General features: G+C 47.6%; 1 protein-coding gene across 5 annotated transcripts in view; it reads left to right on the plus strand.

Annotated features, from left to right (window-relative positions):
• Positions 1-19,973, plus strand: part of BPI (bactericidal permeability increasing protein) — a 33,382-nt gene extending 13,409 nt beyond the window's left edge. The window contains exons 6-15 of one of the 5 annotated variants that reach the window (XM_016937138.3): positions 553-616; positions 2,309-2,400; positions 6,052-6,228; positions 6,958-7,017; positions 8,450-8,617; positions 9,774-9,841; positions 13,230-13,272; positions 16,900-16,963; positions 18,068-18,144; positions 19,616-19,973. In XM_016937138.3, coding sequence (XP_016792627.1) covers positions 553-616; positions 2,309-2,400; positions 6,052-6,228; positions 6,958-7,017; positions 8,450-8,617; positions 9,774-9,841; positions 13,230-13,272; positions 16,900-16,963; positions 18,068-18,144; positions 19,616-19,654 — 852 coding nt within the window. In that variant the 3' untranslated portion in view covers positions 19,655-19,973. 5 annotated transcript variants of the gene reach the window in all.
• Positions 19,974-25,024: the final 5,051 nt, after the last annotated feature.

Raw genomic sequence — 25,024 nt, forward strand, 5'->3', positions numbered from 1 at the left:
ATTGTGAGTCATGGGCTAGGGGACAGGGGGATTGGGGTGGGGTGGCAAAGGCAGGTAGGGAATGGCTTCTCTGGCCATACATACCAAACGTGAGGGTGCCCACCTAGACTTAAGCAGAAAGCCTGCCCATGCTCCCAGAAGCCCAGATAAGGGAAGGCTGGCCATTGACTACCTCGTGTTTGTTTATTACCTCATTCCACAAAGGATCTGAGACAGCAAAATCAAACAGAAACAAAAGAAAAAACAAAACAACAACAGCAACAAAAAAAAAAACCTTATAAAATAGAAAACATAAACACTCATCAGTTCCACACACCAGGGCAGGAAATAGAATGCAGTTATGTGGGCCATACAGTCATATACAGTTATTATTTCTAAGCTACATGTTCAACTCTGAGCTTCCTGGTGGCCAAAAAGAAAAGGGAAACTTGATTGGCTACATAATTTTCAAGAAAACATTCAAGGAAAGCAAGGCATATCTGGCGCGTTATTGCCAAGGGACATTTTTCACTATGGGAAGACCTTACTGATTACTTGTTTGGTTCTCCCCAGGTCTGTGAGAAAGTGACCAATTCTGTATCCTCCGAGCTGCAACCTTATTTCCAGACTCTGCCAGGTGAGGGCTGGATGAGGATCAAGGATAGAAAGGAACAGAAAGGGGAGGGGGTGAGGACGTCAGGGTGGATGTGATGGGGCCGGCAAGTTTCCCAGACAGCCCTGGGCCTGGGTGGGAATGAGCAGAGTAGTAGATTATTTTCAAGCGGCAGCTAGCATTGGGTCAAGTCCTTGTGCTAAGTACAGAAGTGAGGAGGACAAACAGCCCATACTGCCTCATTCTCTCAGCTCTGCAAGGGCCAAACAACCAAATACCCCCAGCTCTCTGAGGCCAGAGACACATGACTGGCCTGAGATCTGGTATTGGTCACTTCTTTTTGGATCTCAGTTTCCATGTCCTTAAAATGGGGACAATAATCTTCACCCCCAAGTACTTGGCAAGCTGCAAAGAACTGTGGCAGGCACTCAGGAAATTGTCCCCTCTCAGCCTCCCAACACTCCCCTGAGAGAGGCATTATTCTCCCCGTTTTACACAGGAGTAACCTGGCCGGGGTCACACCTGTAATCCCAGCACTTTGGAAGGCCAAGGCAGGCGGACCACCTGAGGTCAGGAGTTCAAGACCAGCTTGGCCAACATGGAGAAACCCTGTCCCTACTAAAAATACAAAAATTAGCCAGGCGTCACGGCAGGTGCCTGTAATCCCAGCTACTTAGGAGGCTGAGGCAGGAGAATCGCTTGAACCCAGGAGGCGGAGGTTGCAGTGAGCCAAGATCATGCCACTGCACTCCAGCCTGGGTGACAGAGCAAGACTCTGTCTCAAAAAAAAAAAAAACACATGAGGAACCTGAGGCTCAGAGAGTAGGTGAGACTTGTCCAGAGTCATGAAGCCATAAAGAGGCAGAAGAAAGATACAAATCTAGAGCTAAGATTTCCTTCACTCCAGAGCCTGGGCTTTCAGCTGCTCTCAGGACTACCTCGCTGTGAAGCCTGGCATGGCTGGCACATTGTATATGCCCATTTAAGAGGCATTTTCTTCCTCCAGAACAGGAGCCCATCCTGGGCAGGTTCAATGCAGCTACAGTGCCCAAGGTTTGGCCTCAAGAGGCAGGAAAAAGATTTTGGTCTGAATGCCAGCTTCATCACTCACCAACCATTGAACAACTTGGATTTCTGAGCCTTGGTTTCTTCCCTGCTAACTGAGAAAAGGAATATTTATTTAATTCTCATTGATTACTACCGGGAAACAGAGAAACTCTCCAGACTTGAGCCAGCCAGGGCTTAGCCTGGTCTATTATCAATGATCCTAACAATGATCCTCTCTGGCTTCTGAGCCTCTGCATGGACAGGGCATTGGGCATCCACCTTCTCTCAAAACCCTCCCAACATCTGTGAGGTCACTAGGATTCTCTCTGTTCTACAAATGACAAAAAGTGGCTCAGAGAAGTGCAAGGACTTGTCCAAGGTCATCCAGAGTTTGGTTCAAGCCTAGGTCTCTCTGTGCCCTTGACCCGGTGTCTTAGCGACTCATCTCAGGGCTGTTGGAAGAAGAGAGTAAGGGGGTGTCTGTGAATGTGGGGTGTGGGTTCATTTTCCCTTAAGGCGAGCTCCCTTAAGGAGAGCTCCCTGGAGAAGGTGGGAATGAAACTTGCACTGCAGTTCTTGATTCAATTTTAGGGGATTCTGATCCTGCCTTTCAGCTTCCAGCGATGTTGCTGTGGGAGCCAGCTCATGGTCCATCTTCTTTCTCTCTAGTAATGACCAAAATAGATGCTGTGGCTGGAATCAACTATGGTCTGGTGGCACCTCCAGCAACCACGGCTGAGACCCTGGATGTACAGATGAAGGTGAGGCTGACACTGAGAATCATACACCCTCACACCTCTGTCTCAGACACTCCAGGGCTCCCCAGTCCTTGGAAACAAACTTTACAATGTCCCCCACTTCCTATCTGACTCACCACCACCCTCTCTACTCTCCCTGCCTCTCCCTGCTCCAGTCACACTGGCCTCCCCGCCATTCCCGAAACACACCATGCCTGCCCCACCCCCTCCAAAGGCCTTTGCCCTTGCTTTTTCCTCCGCCTGGGTACGCTCCCCCAGGTTTCCACACAGCTCTCCCTTGCTTCCTTCAAGTCTTTGCTCAAATATTCCCTCCCTAGAGAGGTCTTCCCAGACCACTCTCGCTGAAATAGCTCTCTCCTCTTCCCCCACATCCTGCTTTATTACCAATACATGCACACACACACACACACACACACACACACAGAGTCTCTAGTCTGTCTCCCTCACTATGATGAGGGAGAAGGGGCTGTGACTGTTTTGTTCACTACCACATGTGCAGCACCTAGACCAATGCTTGGCACATACTAGGTGCTCAATAAATTATTTGTTGGATGGGTGGATGGATGGATGGATGGGTGGGTGGATGGATGGATGGTTGGGTGGATGGATATATGGATGGATGGGTAGGTGGATGGGTGGGTGGGTGGGTGGATGGATGGGTGGGTGGGTAGACAGGTGGATGGGTAAGTGGATGGGAGGTGGGTGTGTTGGTGGGTGGATGGATGGATGGATGGATGGATGGATGGATGGATGGATAAGTGGGTGGATGGGTGGGTGGATGAATGAATGGGTGGGTGGGTAGATGGGTGAGTGGGTAGGTGGATGGGTGAGTGGGTGGGTGTATTGGTGGATGGAAGGGTAGGTGGGTGGGTGGGTGAATGAATGGATGGGTGGGTGGGTAGAGGGGTGGGCGGGTAGGTGGATGGGTGGGTGGATGGATGGATGGATGGATACATGGATAGATGGGTAGGCGGATGAGTGGGTGGATGAATGGATGGGTGGGTGGGTAGATGGGTGGGGGTAGATGGATGGCTGGGTGGATATATTGGTGGGTGGATGGATGGCTGGATGGATGGATGGAGTTTTATTTCATGCTGCTCCCTCCCTTACTCACCACCCTCCAACCAGACACACTGGCCTTACACTTCCTCAAATAGGTTAAGCTTCCTCTCACCTGAGGGCATTTGTCCTAGCTGTTCCCTCTGCCTGGTACTCCCTTCCCTCCCAATGCCCACCTCTACCCCGCTGGCTTCTTATATTACCACGTGGATCTCCGCTCAGCTGTCACTCCCAGAGCAGCCTTCCCTACCACCCCAGCAAGAGTGGGTCCCACTCTGAAATTCATCCTGGATTGTGCCTCCTTCAGTCCTTCCATATTGGTGATTTGCTTGTTTGTTTACAGTTATTTGTTTGCTTCAAAACACATTCAATGTGAAAAAGAAACTTTAGAAACTGCAGAGGAATGCAGAAATAAATATAGGAAAGAAGGAAATAAAAGAGAGAGAGAGAGAGAAGAATTACCCGAGTCTACAACCTAGAGATAAGCATCATCAATAAATAAGTGTAGATCCCTCCAACCTTTGTCTTTGCAGAAACAGAGGAAGATACACACACACACACACACACAGAGAGAGAGAGAGAGAGAGAGAGAGAGAGAGAGAGAAACAAATGTGCACATATATAGATACAAAAACAAATACACACAAAACCCACAATATAGAAACAGGAAAAAATGCACACATATGTACTCACATATAGACAACAAAATACACACAGACATATATTTTGCATGTGTCATATTATATATTCTGCTTTACAACTTTAAAAACTCAACACGTATCATAGGAACATCTTTGCCATCCATGAAATGTCCTCTTGCAGCCCTTTACTGGCTGCTTGGATTTTCAGCGGACAGCTTGTGATAAGGTACGAGGACAGTGCCCCCTCCTGGGACACTTGGGCTTTCCATTTTTTTTTTTCCACAAACGTAACCAAAGCTGCAGTGATCATCCTTGCAATCGTGTCTCTGTCTATCCTTGAGTATTTCGTAGACGTGGAATTGCTAGACCAAATGGCATACTAAGAAAAAAAAATGAATACCCACATATATCTAAGTGATACAACAGAGTAAAAGATTAAAACAATAAGTAATTATCCTCAGTGAATAAGAAAGGTCTTGTTTATCTCCTGGGCTCCTGCCCAGAGTTGATCACTGACAACCATGGAGTGTGTTAACCTCCCAGGTCCCTGGTTCTAAGCACTCACGTAAATGCATAAGAAAATCCATCTAGATTTTGCTGATGCTCTACATGAATGGATACACACTGTTCTTCCACTTGCTTTTCTCACTTAACAATATGTATTAAAGATAATTCCTAGTCAGTACATAGGTCCATCTGTATTATTATTATTTGAGATGGAGTTTTGTCTTGTTGCCCAGGCTGGAGTGCAATGGCGCGACCTCCACTCACTGCAACCTCTGCCTCTCAGGTTCAGGCGATTCTCCTGCTTCAGCCTCCGGTCACTGGGATTACAGGCTCCCGCCACCACGCCTGGCTAATTTTTTGTATTTTTAGTAGAGACGGGGTTTCACCGTGTTGGCCAGGCTAGTCTCAAATTTCTGACCTCAGGTGATCCACCTGCCTTGGCTTCCCAAAGTGCTGGGATTACAGGCATGAGCACTGCGCCCAGCCCATCTTATTATTATTAAGAGTTGCATGTATTTCATAATATGGAGGTTATGTTTGTTAATTTTAAGTAATAAAATAATTCTAAGGTACAGAGAATGCTATACACTTCCAAGTACCCAACACACAGATTTAAGAAATCTTACCATTTTGTCATATTTGCTTCTGATTTTTAAAAAAATATAAAAAACTGTAGAAATAACTAACGAGGCCCCCTTGGGTGCCTCTCCCCCCACCCCAGAACCATGTTGATGATGTTGGTGTGTGTCCTTTTTGCCTGTGTTTTTATACTTTTTATGGGCCTTTAAATTTTACATAAGTGGTATCCTACCATATGTATCCATCTATAATTTGGTTTTTTAAGCTCAACATTTATTTGCTAAATAAATGATCTTCTTTTGCAACATATTGCCAAATTGCTTTTCAGAAACATAAAGAACAGCCTTAACAGCTTATGAGTGCTCTCACCAAACACTGGGTAGCATCAGTTTAAAGCACACACGACTCTCAAAACAATTTTCCTCTTTTCCCATTTTGCTAACTTTACCGACGAAACAAACAGGATTTCACTGTCCTTTTCACAGGGTTTCTGTGCTTACTAGCAAGGTTGAGGTTGAGACAATGGAGTGGTTAGGAGAACGTTCACTGGACATTAGAGGCCTGGGTTCAATTTCCGGCTCTGCCACTTACCAGTTGTGTGACCTTGGGCAAGTCACTTCGCCTCCCTGTGCCTCAGTGTCCTCTCCTATAAGATGAGCATAATTATACCTGCCTTTCCAGGACTGGCATGAAAGGCACTTAGAAAGTAACGCCCAGGGGGCTTTTGATGCTACTGCTAGTTTCTGGTCATTGCTTTTTCCTTTGCAAGTGTACAATTGGTGTCTTCAGCCCATTTTTTCCTGGATGGGGATGTTGACTTATAATTCCTGAAGAATATCTGGGCTCACTCTGTTGCCTCTACCCCCAGGGGGAGTTTTACAGTGAGAACCACCACAATCCACCTCCCTTTGCTCCACCAGTGATGGAGTTTCCCGCTGCCCATGACCGCATGGTGTACCTGGGCCTCTCAGACTACTTCTTCAACACAGCCGGGCTTGTATACCAAGAGGCTGGGGTCTTGAAGATGACCCTTAGAGATGACATGGTAAGGCCGGGCTCTGGGTGGGTGTGGGAAGAGCACTGGACCCAGAATCCTGCAGACCTTCCAGACAAATCTGGAAAAAGCTTTTCTCACATTGGGGGAGGTTAAAGTGTTGACTCTAGAGTCAGCTAGAGCTGAGTTCCAATATCCGCCCCACCCCTCTCTACAGCTGGGTGACCCAGGTCAATTACTGTACCTCTCAGAACTTGTTTTGTCATCTGTAAAACACCAATAACTGGTTTTCTCCAAAGGGTGTCATGAAGATTCAATGAGATAGTAATGCCTGATTAAATGAGATATTAGTCTATGAGAGGACCGAACACAGAGCTTTGAATGTAGGAAGTGATGAATACGAAACATAAGGGCTACATTGATGAGTACTTGTCAGATTCTGTCATCCAGTCCTAGCATCATGCTAAGGCAGAGGCAGACTTCCTGGAAATGGGGCATCCTATGAGATTGGTTTGCAGGCAGATTGGGCTTTCTCAGGAGCAAAAAACAAGCAGGCGGTCACTGACCAGCTCCTGACCATTCTGGGCCAACTGCTGCAGAAGGTGTGGTTTGGCTTCCAGGCTGGTTGCTGCAGAATTTGTGGGTCAGTGCTCTGTTGTCACATAGGGGCTGGCCACTGTCTGTGTGTGCAGTCAGCCTCTCATCCCGATACAGAACTCACCCCCTCTGCTCCGTCTATAACAGCATCCTCCGAGATCCTTTTCTCATCTCTTGCTACAGATTCCAAAGGAGTCCAAATTTCGACTGACAACCAAGTTCTTTGGAACCTTCCTACCTGAGGTATGGAAGACCTTGCTTTCCTTTAGTGAGCCCCGGGGGTTCTGGGAGGACAGGGCTTTGCTGAGTGGATGATGAGAGCCCTCCACCCAACATAACACACACAAGATCCAGAAACAACCCAGCATGAAAGGGTGGAAATAGCTTCATCCACAGAACAGAGAAAAGCTCCAAGCGCCCAGTTGACCAGGTGTGGGAGTAGATGCTGGCAGGAGGTGGAGGGAGGGTCTTTCATGCAATAAATTTTTATTGAATGCCCACCATGTGCCTGGGGCCCTGTGCTGGGAACCCAGCAGAATAGGGCACCTCCCTACCCTCCTGGAGCTCCCAGACCAGTGGAGAGAGAAAAATATCATCCAGATATCCAAAACAATAACAAAAATAGTGTGGACTGTTACCAGTGAAACCAACAGGTGGATGAGGTTACTTTAGACAAGGTGGTCAAGGAGGGCCTCTGTCTTTATCTGCTCAGGCTACCATAACAAAATGCCACAGACCTGGTGGCATAAACAACAGAATTTATTTCTCATAGCTCTCGAGACTGGAAGTTCAAGGTTAAGGTGTCAGCAGATTTGGTTTCTAGTGAGGGCTCTCTTCCTGGCTTGTAGACTGCCTCCTTCTTGTGTCCTCACAGGGCCTTTTCTCAATGCGTGCATGGTGGCGGGTGGGAGAGAGCTCTCTGGTGTCTTTTCTTATAAGGACACTAATACTATCAGATCAGGGCCCAACTGTTATGAACTCACTTAACCTCAGTTACTTCGTTAGAGGCCCTTCTCCAAATGCAGCCACACTGGGAATTAGGGTTTCAACATATGAATTTGGGAGGACACAATCTGTTCATAGCAGTGTCCCTGGTGGTGAAACCCCAGAAATTTCTATACAGAGAAGCTCTGGTTGGGGGGAGAGGTGTGGCTGCTAGGGGTGTCCAGGAGTGTTGTCTTGAATCTTCATTTGCATAACAATCACATTATTTTTACTCAGACTGTGGGTTTACCTGGGGGGAGATCAGAGACTAAGAGAGAGGGGAAGAAGGTCACCAAGGCCCTCCTTAGTTCCCCCTTGAAGCCACTACTGCTGTCTGAGAAAGTAACATCTGCAGAGACCTGAAGGAAGGGAAAGAGCCGAGAGAAGAATGCGAGGAAAAGTATCTAACAAGGGGGAACAGAGAGTGCAAAGGATTTTAGATGGCAAGAGAGCTTGTTGAGTTTGAGGCACAGAAAGAGTTCCATGTGGCCAGAGATGGAAGACAAGAGGCAGAGGCACATGTGGAGAGGTTGGCAGGGTGCCAGCTGGCAGACTGTGCAATCTTAGGATTTATTCTAAGAGCAATGGGAAGACATTGAAGGTATTTAAGTAGGGGCAGGCCAAGGTAGGATTCAGAAACATTTTAACAGAAACTCCTCCTTTCGTTGGTTGTCTCCACTGGGGGCTGCAGGTGGCCAAGAAGTTTCCCAACATGAAGATACAGATCCATGTCTCAGCCTCCACCCCACCACACCTGTCTGTGCAGCCCACCGGCCTTACCTTCTACCCTGCCGTGGATGTCCAGGCCTTTGCCATCCTCCCCAACTCCTCCCTGGCTTCCCTCTTCCTGATTGGCATGGTAAGCAGTTCCTGGGTGTGGACAGATGAGGAGCCCCAGCCAGTCCCAAGAGCACTGTCTTTGGAGTCAGGAGACCATGTGAATCCTGTCTGGATTCAAACCTGGACTGTGTCACTCCGGAGCCTGAGGCTTGAGTCACTGTACTCAATGGTGCCGACTCCTGGAGGTATTCATTCACCCAGCCATTCACTAGTGCGTTTGTTTACTTATTCATTCAATTATTCATTCAGTCAATTTCTCATTCATTCAATTATTCATTCCATGTTGGCTTGAAATATGTGTACTGTTCCAATTCATCCACTTATATCTTTAGTCACTCAATCATGCATTCTTGTATTTGTTCATTCATTCAATTATTAATTCATTCAGTTATTTATTAGATTGTTGACTTGAAATATGTTACACATTTTCTGATTCCCACTTGCATTCATTTATTCAATTATTCATTTACTTATACCTTTGTTCAATTGATCATTCATTTGTATATTTGTTCATTTATTCATCCATCATTTATTCATTCATGCATATCTTTGTTATTCTTCAATTCACATATTTTTTAATCCTTCATTTGCCTCAGTTTTCACTCCATTGTTGATTTATGCATTCATCCCTTTGATCACTCCATCACTCCGCAAAGATTTGGTGGCACCCATATGGCCACTGAGGGCGTGGTTCAGACACTCTCTGCACCAGGAAGCACTTAGAGGCCTTAGGCAGGTCTACTGGGTCTCCCAAGCTGAGACCTGTTATTCCCACTTTGCAGACAGAATAGGTCCTAAGAGATCATCCAAGACCACACAGACTGCACAGAACAGCTGAGGTGGGAACTGGGGACTTCCTCCTCATATTTTTTGAATGAATTAATGAATGAGGGATTGTGAGAATGGGGCTGGCCTGTCTTATGCAGCCTCTCTGAGAGTGGTCCAAGAACTTTGAAATGGTCCTGGAAGTAGAGAGAGAAAATGGAAATTGACAGTTTAGGACTCAACAGCCACAAAGCCAAGGGAAGTCTCCCCACTCCTCTGGCTCTGTGGGCCTGACCCCACGGTGTATGCTGCCCTGCTGAGCCGTTGTGAAGCTGACCCTTCTTGGTTTGGAGGCCTTGCAGCCAGGTGCCTGGGTCAGGGCACTTCACCCTGGGTTGTTGTTTTGGCAGCACACAACTGGTTCCATTGAGGTCAGCGCCGAGTCCGACAGGCTTGTTGGAGAGCTCAAGCTGGATAGGTAAGTGGGCCTGTGAGAGGAGGAGGGGGCTGCCCCTCTGTCCTTGGTGTCCGTGGGATGACAGTGGCCCTGTGATATACAGAAGCACTGCATTGTTGTTTTCCTGTGGCTCATCACATTAAAACCTCAAAGAGTGTGCAATGGCCACAGTATCCCCATTTTGCAGACCATGAAACTGATGCTCGGAGAAAAAGTGACTTGCTCGAGGTCACACATTGTAGGTGACCAACCATCTCAGCTTACCCATAAATGTCCCAGTTCTAGCAGTGACAGTCCTGTGTTCTGGGATATGGCCAGTCCTCATGGCTGGGAGGCGTCAGCTGATGATCCCCACTGAACCACAACAGCATGCAGCCACTGCACGTCCCTGGCTTTCCTTGACACTAGGAGATCCCGCTTCAACTTCTTCTCACCCCATCCTTGGGACTTTAACCACCATCCTCTGCTGGGAGACTCTAGAATCCACATGGCCCTGATTTGAGTCCCAGCAAGGGAGTTTGTGGTTAGGAGTGTGGCCCCAACATGAGGCTGCCTGCGTTAAAAGTGTGGCTCACCTTGGCAAGCACTGAAACGCTGCCAACTTCAGTTCTCCGACTGTCAAATAAGCCCAGTAAGGCCAGGCGCGGTGGCTCACGCCTGTAATCCCAGCACTGTGGGAGGCTGAGGCAGGTGGATCACCTGAGGTCAGGAGTTTGAGACCAGTCTGGCCAACATGGTGAAACCCTGTCTCTATTAAAAATAAAAAATTAACTGGGCGTGGTCAGGTGCCTGTAATCCCAGCTACTGGAGAGGCTGAGGCAGGGGAATGGCTTGAACCTGGGAGGTGGAGGTTGCAGTGAGCCGAGATCGCCCCGTTGCACTCCAGCCTGGGAGACAGAGTGAGACTCTGTGTCAAAAAATAAAAAATAAGCCCAGTAATTACTTTGCCAACAGCATTATTGTGAGCTGAAATGAAGTATTAATATGTGTTGAAGTGTTTAGAACACTTCCAGGGATAGAATAAACACTCAATATGCAAGAGGGAAAGAGAAACAGAAATACAGAAAGAGAGAAATACAGGGCCAGGCATGGTGGCTCACGCCTCTCTCCCAGCACCTTGGGAGGCCATGGTGGGAGGATCGCCTGAGCCCAATAGTTCAAGACTAGCTGGGGCAACATAGTGAGACCTCGTCTCTACCAAAAAAAAAAAAATGTTTTAATTAGCCAGGCATGGTGGTGCATGCCTGGGGTCCCAGCTACTCGAGAGGCTGAGGTGGGAGGATCACTTGAGCCTGGCAGGTCAAGGCTGCAGTGAGCCATGTTCCAGCCACTGTACTCCAGCTTGGGCAACAGAGCAAGACCCTGTCTCAAAATAAATAAATAAATAAATAAATAAATAAATAGATTTTTTAAAGTAAAAGAAAACAGAAAGGGAGTTTCAGACGTAGAGAAAGAGACAGAGACACAGAGAGTGACACTCAGAGAAGGAGACAGACACAAAGGAAGGAAGGGAGGGGAGAGATGTAGAAAAGGAAAGGTAGAGACAGAGGGAGACACTCAGAGAGACAGAGGGAGGGAGCCGGGGGGCAGAGAGAAAGAGACACCATATGCAAGCAGATGTGATGGCCCCCCGCAGTTAGACCTGGCACCCGCCTCTTCAGCACATTTGCGCTGTTTTCACGCCGCCTTGACCCACATCCCTGCCCAGTCCCGCCCTCTCCCTGGCACCAAGTCATCCTTCTTCACCTTGAGACGAGCCCCAGAGGTTTATGTGCTGCTCATTTCTCCTGGCATCATGTTGACAAGCATTACTGCTTCAGAAACATATAGATTTAATTTCTCTTAAACACCCATGGGCCTCTAAAGTAAAGGAGCTGGAGAGGATGCAGCTGGGTGTGGGCTGAGCACAGGCTTTCTGGAATATGCAGGGGATGGGGATAGGGTATGAGAATCCACGGAGCAGAAATCCTGGGGCTACTGACTCTTGAGGAGCAAGGGCAAGTTTTTAAGCTTTGTACAGTGTTGGAGGCAACCAAGGCTTTGCCTTCAAGGAGCCCTGTTCGAAACCCTGCTTTATTTTATTTATTTTTTTTTAGACAGAGTTTTGCTCTGTCACCCAGGCTGGTGTGCAGTGGCATGATCTCAGCTCACTGCAACCTCCGCCTCCCGGGTTCAAGCAATTCTCCTGCCTCAGCCTCCCGTGTAGCTGGGACTACAGGTGCGCACCACCACACCTGGCTAATTTTTGTATTTTTAGTAGAGACATGGTTTCCCATGTTGGCCAGGCTAGTCTTGAACTCCTGACTTCAAGTGATCTGCCTGCCTCAGCCTCCCAAAAGTGCTGGGATTACAGGCGTGATTCACCGTGCCTGGCCAAAACTCTGCTTTATTATAGCCTGGGCAACATAGTGAGACCCTATCTCTACAAAAAAATTTTTAAAAATTAGCTGGGCTTGGTGGCACACACCTGTAATCCCAGCTACCTGGGAGTCTGAGGTGGGAGGATCACCTGAGCCCAGGGAGGTTGAGGTTGCAGTGAGCTGTGATTTTGCTGTGTAGTGCAGCTGTGACTACACTCTAGCCTGAGCTAGTGAGACCCCATCTCAAAGAAGAAAAAAAAAGCAAACCGTGCTTTGCTAATTGTTAGCTGTGTGACCTTGGACCATTGTTTGATCTCTGAGTATGTTTCCTCATCTGTAAAAATGAGAGTAATGGCCTTTGCCTCTTGTAATGTTACTGGTATTCAGTGGGATAGAGCGCCCAATGCAGCTAATGAATGGTTGGGGTTCAATAAACAGCCATATGTTCCCCCCTTCCTCTGAGATCACTGTTAAAAATGTCATAAAGGCCTTAAAGGGAAAATAGTATATTGGCTCAGGTAACTGAAAAATCCAAGGCTTTCAGTCAAGGAAAGACCCAGGTGCTCAAATGATATCCTTAGGAATCTGTCTCCATCTCTTGGCTTTGCTATCCTCTGTGCTGGCTTCATTGCCCAGCAGGCTGTCACCAAGTGGTGGCAAAATAGTCACCAGGAGCTTCCTTATTTTCCCAGAGAAAAGAGAATACCTTATTCCCAATATTCCCAGCAGAAGTCCTGGGACTGACTTTCATTGGGCCAGCATAGGTCAGAGGTACATCCTTGCAGCAATGACTGTGGCAGAAGAAGTGGACTATGCCCTTTGGCCAGCATGGCCCAGAGCTCAGTGTGGGGTCAACGGCACTAACAATGCAGGGAATGTGTGAATTCTCCAAAGGCAACATCGGGGGGCTGTGACCCGTGGAAGGGGAGTGGATACTGGGTGGGAAAACCGGGCAGTATCCACCAGAGTGGGTCTCTCCTCTCTAGAGACTGGGTTCTCATGCTAGTCAGGCAATTGATGGTCTCAGTCCCCTCCTCCCCCTCTCACAGGCTGCTCCTGGAACTGAAGCACTCAAATATTGGCCCCTTCCCGGTGAGTCTGAGGCCCTTGGTGGCTTCTTCCTCCTTCTGACCTGGCGGCGGGGAGGGGGACATGTCATAGGCTCGAGGCATTATTTAAGAGGCTACTGGCTCATTTGCATTTAATTTGGTTGTGAATTAATAGTTCAAGGAGCTTCGTGGGCAGAGGGACCTGAGCCAGAATCCCTGCTCCATACTTACTAACTGTGAGGCCTTGGGCAAGTCACTTCCCTTTTCTGAACTCCAGACCTTCCCCACCTGAGTGAGTGTAGTATGGTTTAAATGGGATTAAACATGCACAATCTGGTAGAGAAAATCTGCTCAACAAATGTTTGTTGGATGAACAAATGAATTACTTTATTGAGCACCTATTATGTGCCAAGTACTCTTCCAAGTATGGGGTAGGCTGATGCATAAGACAGGGAAGTGATGCCTTCTCAGAGCCTTACATGGCAGTGGGAAGACAGCACAATAAGAAATGAAAGGCCAGGCATGGTGGCTCATGTCCATAATCCCAGCACTTTGGGAGGCTGAAGCAGGAGGACTGCTTGAGGCTAGGACTTCAAGACCAGCCTGGGCAACATAGCAAGACCTCATCTCTTATAAAAAATAAAAATTAGGTGGGTGTGGTGGCATGCACGTGTAGTCCCAGATACCTGGGAGTCTGAGGCAGGAGGATGGCTTCAGCCCGGCAGTTCCAGGTTACACAAGCTAAGATCATGCTACACTGCACTCCAGCCTGTGTGACAGAGTGAAATCTTGTCTCAAAAAAAAAAAAAAAAAGAGAGAGAGAAGATCGTTTCACTCACAATCAAAGCTATAAAAACCAAAGCGGGGATGGGCGGAAAGTGATGAGGGAGAATGAAGAGTCAGAAGATGTGATCAGGGAGGGCCTCTCCGAGGAGGTGATGTTTGGACTGAAGGAGGAGAAGGAGCCAGCAGAGGAAACAGCAGGGGCAAAGGCCCTGTGGTGGAGACAAGCTTGGTGCGTTTGGGGAATGAAGGGAGCCTGTGTGTCTGGAGCAGAGCGAGTAGGGGGCATCGGAAGAGATGTGGCCAGAGGGGCAAGCACGGGCTAGCTCATCCAGGGTCTTCCGGGCTGAGCTAGAGGAGGGGAGATTGTTGTGTTGCACAGGCAGTGAGAAGCCGGTGCGCTGTTTCCCTGCAGGGAGTGCTATGAGTCTATTTATACCTTTGTAAAAGCTTCCCCTGGCTGGGGTGGGGGGATAGATTACAGACAAGGGGGGTCATTGAGGAGGCTGGTGTGTTTGTCCACGTGAGATGCTGGAGGTTGGGACTCAGCCAGGCAGAAGAGAAAGATGGTGGATTGGAGATATATTTTGGAAGTAGATTTAGAGAGACCTTAGTGAGAGATGTGAGCCTCTTTTATAAAGTGCATTTAAATATTTAATGAATATTTTGCACACCTTCTTTTGCACCCAGCACCATACTAGGCACAGTGGGGTATAACATGTGGTCAATGTCTGGCAGATTTAGACACAGCACAGAAGCCTCCCTCATGGCTGTGTGGTGAGGGAAAGGATTGTCCAGGTGACTTCTAGGGTTTTGGGTGGAGCAGTTGGATGAATGGCAGAGCTACGTACTGACATGGAGAAAGGGCTGGTAGGAGAGGGAAGAGCAGGGAGAAACCCAGCTCAAGTAGGTGGTTCGCCTGCCCAGGAATCACTGCTCATCATTAAGTAGATTTGCGGCTACTGCCCTCACGAGGGGCATTGATGACGAGTTGCCCCTGTTAGTAGTAAGTAGTCGCCCATGCTGTTCAACACCAGCCACACAGAGCACCTGCCCTGTGTCTAACGTCAGAAGCTGCAGTCTGCTGATCCTGTCCAGCGTCTTGCTACATTGACCTGAATCTCCTGGTGGGCTCTGGTTGAATCCCAGTTTCTGCTGCTCTGGAGAACATTTCCTTAGATTCCCGAGATGCCCCCAAGTTCCCCACCAAGTGAGTGCCTTGCAAGCCCTCCAACCCCAAAGTCATACCGTCCCAGTGTCCCCTTCAAATCTGATAAAAATCCAGCAAGCCATTTCTACCAAATGAGATTCCAAATGAAAGGACCAAATGCAACCTCACTGTATTTTCATGGACTTACTGGTTCCAAGGCTTTCTTGGTGGCTTGACTAAGTCCATAACTAATTTCTACTTCTGTAGAAACTAGAAATTTTAAGTTCCCAGGATTCATAGGAAGGAAGGCACTGCATTTGGTGAGGCCAGGGAATAACAGGCCAGGAAAAGAGACTCAGTTGTTCCAGAAACAAAAATGTATATATTTACAAATCGTAAATGTCACAACTACAGGCAAGCATCTTGAGGGTTTTACACTATTTTTAATTTTTTTTATTATTGCCAAAGAAAAATATATGCACTATAGGGCAATCAGAACCTACAGATTTGCAAAAGAAAGAAAATAAAAACCATGCATATTTTCATCACTTAGTTAATAATTTGGAGTATATCCTTCCTGACCTTTTGCTATGCCTATTTAATTAAAAAATGGAATGATGTGATTTCTATAGCCTGGTTCTCCTCACTCAAAAACATATCATGGTTATGTCTGTGTTGTTACTTACATTTCTACAATATCATTCTTTTTTTTTTTTTTTTTTTTTTTGAGACGGAGTCTCGCTCTGTCGCCCAGGCTGGAGTGCAGTGGCGCGATCTCGGCTCACTGCAGGCTCCGTCCCCCGGGGTTTACGCCGTTCTCCTGCCTCAGCCTCCCGAATAGCTGGGACTACAGGCGCCCGCCACGTCGCCCGGCTAATTTTTTGTATTTTTAGTAGAGACGGGGTTTCACCGTGTTAGCCAAGATGGTCTCGATCTCCTGACCTCGTGATCCGCCCGCCTCGGCCTCCCAAAGTACAATATCATTCTTAACAGTTGCATAATATTTCCTTCTATTAAAGTATTACCATTTTCCACCAAGTGATTCCCCTATTGTTGGACATGGAGGTTGCTTTTAATTTATTGTTTTGGATAAATTTGTTGCTTTGGTGAACATTCTTGCATCCACATTTTTTCCTACACCCTACATTATTTCCTTAGGATAAATTCCTCAGAGGCATGTTTGCTAGCCCAAAAGGCACACAGGGGTCTTGCTGTGTTGCCCAGGCTGGTCTTGAACTCCTCCCGGTCTCAAGTGATCTTCTCGCCTCAGCCTCCCAAAGCACTGCTGTTACAGTCATGAACCACCAAGCCCAGCCAGGCACACACAGGCTTTTGATGAACATTGTGCCAAATAGCCGTCAAAGAGGTTGATTCGATTTGCCCTCTTACTGCAGTGTCTGAGAGGACTCATTTTTTAAGCTAAGCTTTTCCCATTTAAATACTCTCTGATGACCTTCCTCATGATTGTCGTGAGTTGTAAGGCCTTGCACCTTACAATTGAGAACATGCTTTACATCTGGAACCATTGGAGCAAAAGAAACCACTTCCATGACCTTGATTGGGCTGCCAAGTGTTCACATATCACTTGCGTCCACCTCTCAGCAGTTTTCCCAACTGTGCGGTTGCTGAGCAGCGCTAGGGGAAAGGAGGGTGACAGAGGTGGGGTGATGAGGACTGCTGGTCCCGCAAGGTTCTGGCGATGCAGGGCCATCCTCCCATCCTCCTTCTGATTTCCAGGTTGCATTGCTGCAGGATATCATGAACTACATTGTACCCATTCTTGTGCTGCCCAGGGTTAACGGTAAGGAACTTTGAAGAGACCATTCATTTTCAGTCATGGGGGAAGAGGGTGGGGTTGATTACCTACAGCCACCTGATACCTGGCCCCAGGTATGAGGGCTGGGCAGTGGTGATGTCAAGTGAACTTCAAATGGCATCTGACCCAGAAACGGATGGAACAAAAAGGAAGTCACACGGGTTGACTTACTACACATGGGTTGATTCATTATTGCATGAGTTTGTCCTTACAAAACCCCCATGAGATGAAGGATTATTAACATCTCCAACTTTTATGGCAGGAAGCGGAAGAACAGAATGGTTTAGTGACTTAGGTCACAGAGCAGGCAAGAGGTGGGGCATGGGTTTGATCCTAGCAGTGAAAACAAAGCCCATGGTCTTTTTCCAACTCTGGAAGCAGGATGAGGGGGTTCCCTGATAACCCCTCCCAGAGCTTAGATCACCACGCTGGTAAGAGCTTCAGGCAGGCCGGCCCCTGACCTTTGAGAGTGAGGGGCAAAAGTACAAATAGAGGCCCATATAACCTGTGACTAGGATGTTTAGAACTTACCAATTAATCCAACAAATTATCATATGAAATATGATACATCAGTCCTGGGATCTGTCCTCTAACCTTGACAAATGTAGCTTTGTAATGACCTGGGAGGCCACGTTCTAATTTAGAGTTCTCCAAAGTTCCATGTCAGAATGTGGCAGTATGTGGGGCGCTTGCCCTGGCCACTGTCCACCTCTGGCTTTATCCTAAATGTTGAGGGGTTTCATGCCCACATGCATAAATACCGCTATTACACACCACGCTCTAGTCACACCATTGCAAGCAGCAGATTTTTGGTTTAGTGTATACCAGCAGTCCTGCACCCTCAGGAGGGCCATCATGGGGATGGAGTCCACGCAGGTGCTAGAAGTGGACTTGGGGTTGATGAACAACACGTGGGAGGTACGGACTCTGGGGCAGCCTTCCTTTCAGGCATGTATGCCCATGCCAGTCCCTACCTAGGGCCAGGCATGCCGGTTCAGGGAGGCTGTCTACCCAGGCTCTCTGGCCCTCCCTCCTCCCCTGCCCTTCTCTTTCTTTTCTCCTGGTCCTCACCATCGGTCTCTGTCACAGAGAAACTACAGAAAGGCTTCCCTCTCCCGACACCGGCCAGAGTCCAGCTCTACAACGTAGTGCTTCAGCCTCACCAGGTGAGTCCCGGAGTCTTTTCCACAAATCTCTCCTAACGATAGTGACCAATAGCAGCCTATGGCTGCAATGCTTCCTGCATGCCAAGCCCTGTGTCAAGCGCTTCTACCCTTACAACAACCCTGGGATGTGGGTGCTGTTAAAAAACAAAGAAAGACCAAGGTTCAGAAAAGCCACACAGTGTTAAATGAAGTCCAGATTCAAAGCCAGGCTCCCGGCTTTGAACCATCACTGCATCGTTCCCACGCTACACTCGGCAAAAATGAAATGCATTTGTGGGCCAAAGAGCCTCTTTTATAAGGTGCATTTAAATATTTAACGAATATATGTTGCACGCCTTTTGCACCCAGCATCATACTAGGCACTGTGGGGTATAACATGTGGTTGATGTCTGGCAGATTTAGACACAGCACAGAAGTCTCCTTCATGGCTTTCGCCCAGGCTGACCTCCATCTGCATTTGACACTGATGCCCTTCCTGGGCATGCTTTCTTCTCTTAGTTTCCAGCACTCCCCTAGCTCTTGGTTGTCTACCTGCCACCTCCTCTGCTTGTTCTCCTGCCCCTTCTCTGCAAGCTGGAGATCTCCAGGACCCCTCCCCAGGCCTCTTCTCTTCCCCCGCCATTGGCAAGCCTTCGTCACTCTTGTCAACCTCTTCAGGCTTAGCTGCCACCTGCATGCCACCCAATGTCCCAGACATGCTTCCAGTCTTTTTATTTTTTCCAAACTCTCAGCTTGTGCATTCGCAGGCTCCCTCAATGTCTCCACCCTGAGGCCTCTTAAACCCAGCATGTCCCCACAAAGCTGTCACCTCTGCAGCGAAACCGTCACCCAGCTTGCATTTCTCACCTCGGTCAAAGGCTTTCCTGATAACTTGTGGCCCTCCTGGGGAGCCTCGCATCACCCAGATCCCTCCCTCTCCCTTTCCCCCAATGTCCAGCCCATCAATCCTCAATTCTTTAGACCAGGGAGCTAATTAATGGGGCTGAGAGACTGTAGAAAAATAACCAAGAGTGCATAGGAAACACATACCGCATGTTCCCCACATTTTACCAAGTTCGTGCTTTAAAAAAAATGACCCATGGCACAATTTAATTTCTTCATTTCTAAAAATCCTGAGTGAAGGACACAAAGGAGCAGAGAGAAGTGGTTTTGCAGCCTTGATTGGAACAAGCACTCCCTTGAGCTGCCATGAGGCAGGGACGACAAATGAAGGCCTCTAAAACAGCCCGGGGGGGTCTCCGTGTCTGAGAAGGAGGCAGTTTCCAGGGAAGCTGCTGACAGATTCGCAGATGTTGGCAGCTGTTGATGTGTAGATCCGGGCAGCGAAACACTGAGTGACCCCCACTGGCCCTGCCTTTCTCCTTCCCAAGAGGCAGGCTCCCAAAATGTCCTTCTTAAAACTCCAGTAGCTCCACACTCACAAACAAGGGGTGCATCTTCAACTGGTGACAACATTCCCATCTCTCCCTAGAACTTCCTGCTGTTCGGTGCAGATGTTGTCTATAAATGAAGGCACCAGGGGTGCCAGGGGCTGTCAGCCGCACCTGTTCCTGATGGGCTGTGGGGCACCGGCTGCCTTTCCCCAGGGAATCCTCTCCAGATCTTAACCAAGAGCCCCTTGCAAACTTCTTCGACTCAGATTCAGAAATGATCTAAACACGAGGAAACTTTATTCATTGGAAAAGTGCATGGTGTGTATTTTAGGGATTATGAGCTTCTTTCAAGGGCTAAGGCTGCAGAGATATTTCCTCCAGGAATCGTGTTTCAATTGTAACCAAGAAATTTCCATTTGTGCTTCACGAAAAAAAACTTCTGGTTTTTTTCCTGTGGATTCTGTGTGCTGGTATTGTTTCTTGTTTTATGTTCATTTATTTATTATTCATTGGCTGTAACCAATGTGGCCGGCAGTGCCAGTTTACAGCACAGATACAATCATCTCTTTTTATTTCTATAATTAATCTCCGGAATCCCCACAGCCTCCATTAACAGAAAGTCTCATTGTTCCAAATGTCCTTGGGACTTTCTTAGTCCAAATTCCTAATGTCACACAGAGAGGGTCTGGAGAGTGGGTCAGTCCACTATGCTGTTGTTCTTTCCACTACCACATGGTGTGGCTGTTGACCACACCATTGTCCTGTGCAGTCACCTGTCCACTAGGACTGTTGCTCCCATCACTACCACACGGTGTTGCTGTTGAAAAGCTAGCCTGCACAGCCCACCTTCCCTGCCCCACACTTGGGCTCCCCCTTTCATCCATGTTCTCCTGCCCAGCCATTGTCCCCAAAAGCAGAACAATGGGCCAGGTGACAGAGTCCATTGGGGTTTTCTGCTTCAGTCACATCTTTGGGTGCAATTAGCACTTCCCCATGACTCTCCCAGCTCTGGTGTGGAAGCCAGATCACCAACCCAGACTGTCTTTGGAATTCTGGGGAGTTTCCTTGGGGGCTTTGGGCCATTTCCTGCCATGGGACATCAGAGGGGGCTATCTCAGCCCATGAGATGGGGTTTTATGGATTGTACTTCAGATTGATTGAGGAGTCCTGGAAGGCCTTTCTACACTGCTGACATTTGCTCTGAGACCAAAAGGATGAGCAACAACACACTGGAGGAGTTTGATGCAGACGGTGGAGTGGGGGACCACATGACCAGATTTAGTTTTTAAAATGTTTTATTGTGACTTCTGAAAGCATCAGAAGGACAAGAGGGCAAGGGATGAGCACAAATTAGGAATGTGTTGTTATTCAAGCTTCAACCAGATTGGTGATGGTAAAATTGAAGAGAAGCATTTGTAGCGAGCAAAAGCAGATAAAAGGTATTTATTTTATTTATAAAGAAAAATGTACACACTTCTGCTGACATCATTGATTCTCTGTTAAATGGAGGTAAAGGCTCTAGGGCCACACAAGAAGGGAGGGCCATTGATCAAACACTCTCAGGAGTCAAGCAAAGGGCATGAATGATCTAATTTAATCCTGATAGCATTCTTCATCCCCCAAGATGGCAATTGCTCAAACTTTTTTGGTTGTTTTTTTTTTGAGACAGAGTCTTGCTCTGTCACCCAGGCTGGAGTGCAGTGGCACGATCTCAACTCACTGCAACCTCTGACTCCCAGGTTCAAGCGATTCTCCTGCCTCAGCCTCCTGAGTAGCTGGGACTACAGGCATGTGCCATCATGCCTGGCTAATTTTTGTATTTTTAGTAGAGATGAGGTTTCATCATGTTGGCCGGGCAGGTCTCAAACTCCTGACCTCAAGTCATCTACCTGCCTGGGTCTCCCAAAGCGCTGGGATTACAGGGGTGAGCCACCGAGCCCAGCTGTTCAAACATTTTAAATTGAGTTACCCTTCCCTGATCACATAGCCAGCAGGTGGCAGAGTTGGAATTCCCACCTTATCTATTCCCACATGTCAGAGCCCATGCTTTTTTTGCTCCTCCCCGATGTCAAAATATTGTCTGTTCTGGGGGACTTGGCACGTTTAAAGCAGAACTTCTTTGTTCTGTGGCATAGGTTGTACACTGTAAAACATAGCTTGTACCAGGTTGAGGAAACAAAAGTCTTTCTCTAATTTGTCCACCAGGAGGATGCATCTTTTTCTCCACTAGCCAGGGGCTATGGAGGCCCTGAGTAGGAACAGAAGAGCAGCTAGCAAGGGCGGAAGGAAGAGAGAGAAGGGAAGCACAGCGTGGGATAGACTGGGAGGCCATGAGGACTGTTAAGAGCTCTGGGTTTTGTTCCAAAAGATAAGGCAAGCCATTGGAGAGTTTTGAGCAGAAGAATGTTACAATCCAATTCACATTTGTAAAAGAGCCCTCTGGCTGCTGGGGAGACTAGCTGGTAAATATGGACACACACCTGCCATCCCCCACCCTCATTCTCTTTGGAGTTAACCCCCTTCTACACCTGCCCTCTACTTTCTGTAACATATAGGCCCCCCCTGCTCCACACTCTATAGAAAAAAAAAAAAAAAATGCAATTATTAGGTTGGTGCAAAAGTAATTGCGGTTTTTGCCATTACTTTTAATGCAAAAACCGCAATTACTTTTTTTTTTTGGAGACAGAGTCTTGCTTTGTCACCCAGGCTGCAATGCAGTGGTGTGATCTTGGCTCACTGCAACCTCTGCCTCCCGGATTCAAACCATTCTCCTGCCTCAGCCTCCCAAGTATCTGGGATTACAGTCTCACACCAGTACGCGCGGCTAATTTTTTGTGTACACATATTTTTTAATATAGACAGGGTTTCTCCATGTTGGCCAGAGTGGTCTCCAACTCCTGACCTCAAGCGATCCACCCACCTTGGCCTCCCAAAGTGCTGGGATTACAAGTGTGAGCCACTGAATCCAGTCTTGGCCGTTACTTTTAATGCCAAAAAAAATTACTTTTCCATCAACCTAAATCTTTCTTGGACCTGAAGATTGGTGCATGAAACACATTGTGCCTGCGAACTTCTCTCTAATGGCTGAGAAAAGGCAGTTGCTTGGGGGTTAGGGTTTGAGCAGCATTCCCCAACACACTCCAAAGGTTCTGCCAAGTTGGCTACAGAACCACTATTTGAGCAGCTTCTCCCTTCAGGCTAAGCATTGTCTGCTGCAGATGACTGCAAATGTGTGTTCGGGGTTTCTTTGGGTGATGTTGAAAATGTTCTAAAATTAAATTCTGGATTGTACACTTTAAATGGGTGGATTTTATGTATATGAAATATATGTCAATAAAGTGGCAAAAGACAATTGAAGAAAAAAAAAAAGAATTGTTCACTCCAAACTGCCTAAAAGCTCACCATCAGAGCAGCTTCCCTTCTGGGATAAGCATAGCCTTCCTGGGGTTCCTTTTGGAAATGCTGACTTATTAAATAAATATGAGGGAGGAGTACCCTGTGCAAGGAGAGAAGGTGGGGAGGGGCACAGGAAGACTTAAGCACTGTCTTCATCATTTTGCCATGTCCCGCTAGTGGCCATGAGCAGCCCTGTCCCTGGGTCTATCTCTTCAGGCTTATGATCCTATTTAATCCTCATGACAACCGCTAAAGGTAGACAAGGTTGCCCTTGTTTTTCAGATGAGGAGTCTCTAGAAAAGTCGTGTGGCCTGCTAAGCTAACTGTTCAGAGCCTGGGCTCTGGAGTCACCTGGCGGTGGTTTCAAACATAAATCCGGCCCCCTCAAGAGCTGTGTGACTTTGCAAATGTTCCTTAACCTCTCTGGCCCTCTATTTCCTCCTTTGAAAAGGAGAGTTAAAATCTTGCCCTCTCGGCATGAGGTTATTGGGAAGAATCAGAGGTATGATTGATAGGGTCATGGCACAGTGGTTAAGAGTATGAACCATGATCCCAGATATCTTGGGTTTAAATCCCACGTCTGCTATTTACCAGCTGTGTGACTTTGGGCAGTATACTTAATTCTCAGGTTTTCTATTTCTCATCTATAAAGGGAACATCATTATAGTGCCTACCTCATAAAGTTGTTATGAGAATCAAATACATGTCAAATCCGTGGTACAGGGGTTGACAACAGTAATCCAAGTTTGCTCTAATTTGAATAAACACAGTTCTTCTTACTATACTGTAAAGACTATATCTGACCAGGTGCAGTGGCTCACGCCCTGTAATCCCAGCACTTTGGAAGTCTGAGGTAGGTGGATCAGTTGAGCCCAGGAGTTCGAGACCAGCCTGGGCAACATGGCGAAACCCAGTCTCCACTAAAAACACAAAAATTAGCCAGGCGTGGTGGCACATACCTGTAGTCCCAGCTACTCAGGAGGCTGACGCACGAGTATCATTTGAACCCAGAAGGCGGAGGTTGCAGTGTGCTGAAATCACGCCACTGCACTCCATCCAGCCTGGGTGATGGAGTGAGACTCTGTCTCAAAAAAAAAAAAACAAAAAAAATACTATATCTGGCTACAGTAGTATTCCCAATGCCTGCCACATAGTTGGTGATCAGTAAGTATTTATTTTAAAAATGATCTGGGATTTCAACCCACATCTGCATAACTCAAAACATTTATGCCAGTGATTCTCAATGTATGATCCAGGGCTGTCTGCCTGAATGGGCCTGACCCCAAGAATCAGAGCCCCTGGCTGGCCAGAACTCTGGATTTATCCTCTCCAGTTCAGCAATAGGCTCACAGTGTAACCTGGGCCAGTTCTCCCTCTCTAGGTCTCAGTTTACCCATCTGTAAAAGTAAGGGCTCTCTGGGGTGAGGAGCTGTTTATCCACATGACCAGCCCTGCTCCATGGGGGCTCCTGGTATCTCAAGACACGCAACCTTCAAGCCACAAAGGATCGTCACTGACGTTACTACTTTTATTTTGTAAGCCCGCATGTCTCAGGGCTCATGTGTGTGTGTCTGTGCGTGTGCGTACACAGGCACACGTTCAGATCTGCAGGTGATGTGGCTTGGGGAGAGGCTGCCATAAATATTAAACTCCCAACTCCAAAGTACCCTGCAGAGATTCAGAACTGCAGGAATTCATAACATCATTCTCTTTCAAGAGTCAGTGTTCTCAGGAGTGTGGGCACCGTCATAGAAAACTATCGAAAAGGAGAGTGAAGCGTTAGAGAACTGCTGAGCTTGGAGGGAACTCGGAGCTCATTTAGTCCCTTGTTCCCGAAGCTCCAAGCACAATCCGTGGTCAGCAGCATCACCCTCACCAGGGAGCTTGTTAAAATGCAGAGGCTCAGCCCCAAGAGAAACATGATGGATCAAGATTTGCATCTAAACAAGATCCCTGGGGGACTTGCCTGCACGTCTTTGTTTCTGAAAAGCTGTCCTAGTCCCCAGCCCTCATCTGCATTTGGGGGAAACATGAGGAACAGAGAGGGGTGGAGTTTGTTCCAGGTCCCCCAGCCCATTAGGAGCAGGGCCTTGACAAAAAACTTGTACAGA

This window comes from Pan troglodytes, chromosome 21 (assembly GCF_028858775.2).
Source record: "Pan troglodytes isolate AG18354 chromosome 21, NHGRI_mPanTro3-v2.0_pri, whole genome shotgun sequence".
In the NCBI taxonomy this organism is placed as follows: domain Eukaryota; kingdom Metazoa; phylum Chordata; class Mammalia; order Primates; family Hominidae; genus Pan; species Pan troglodytes.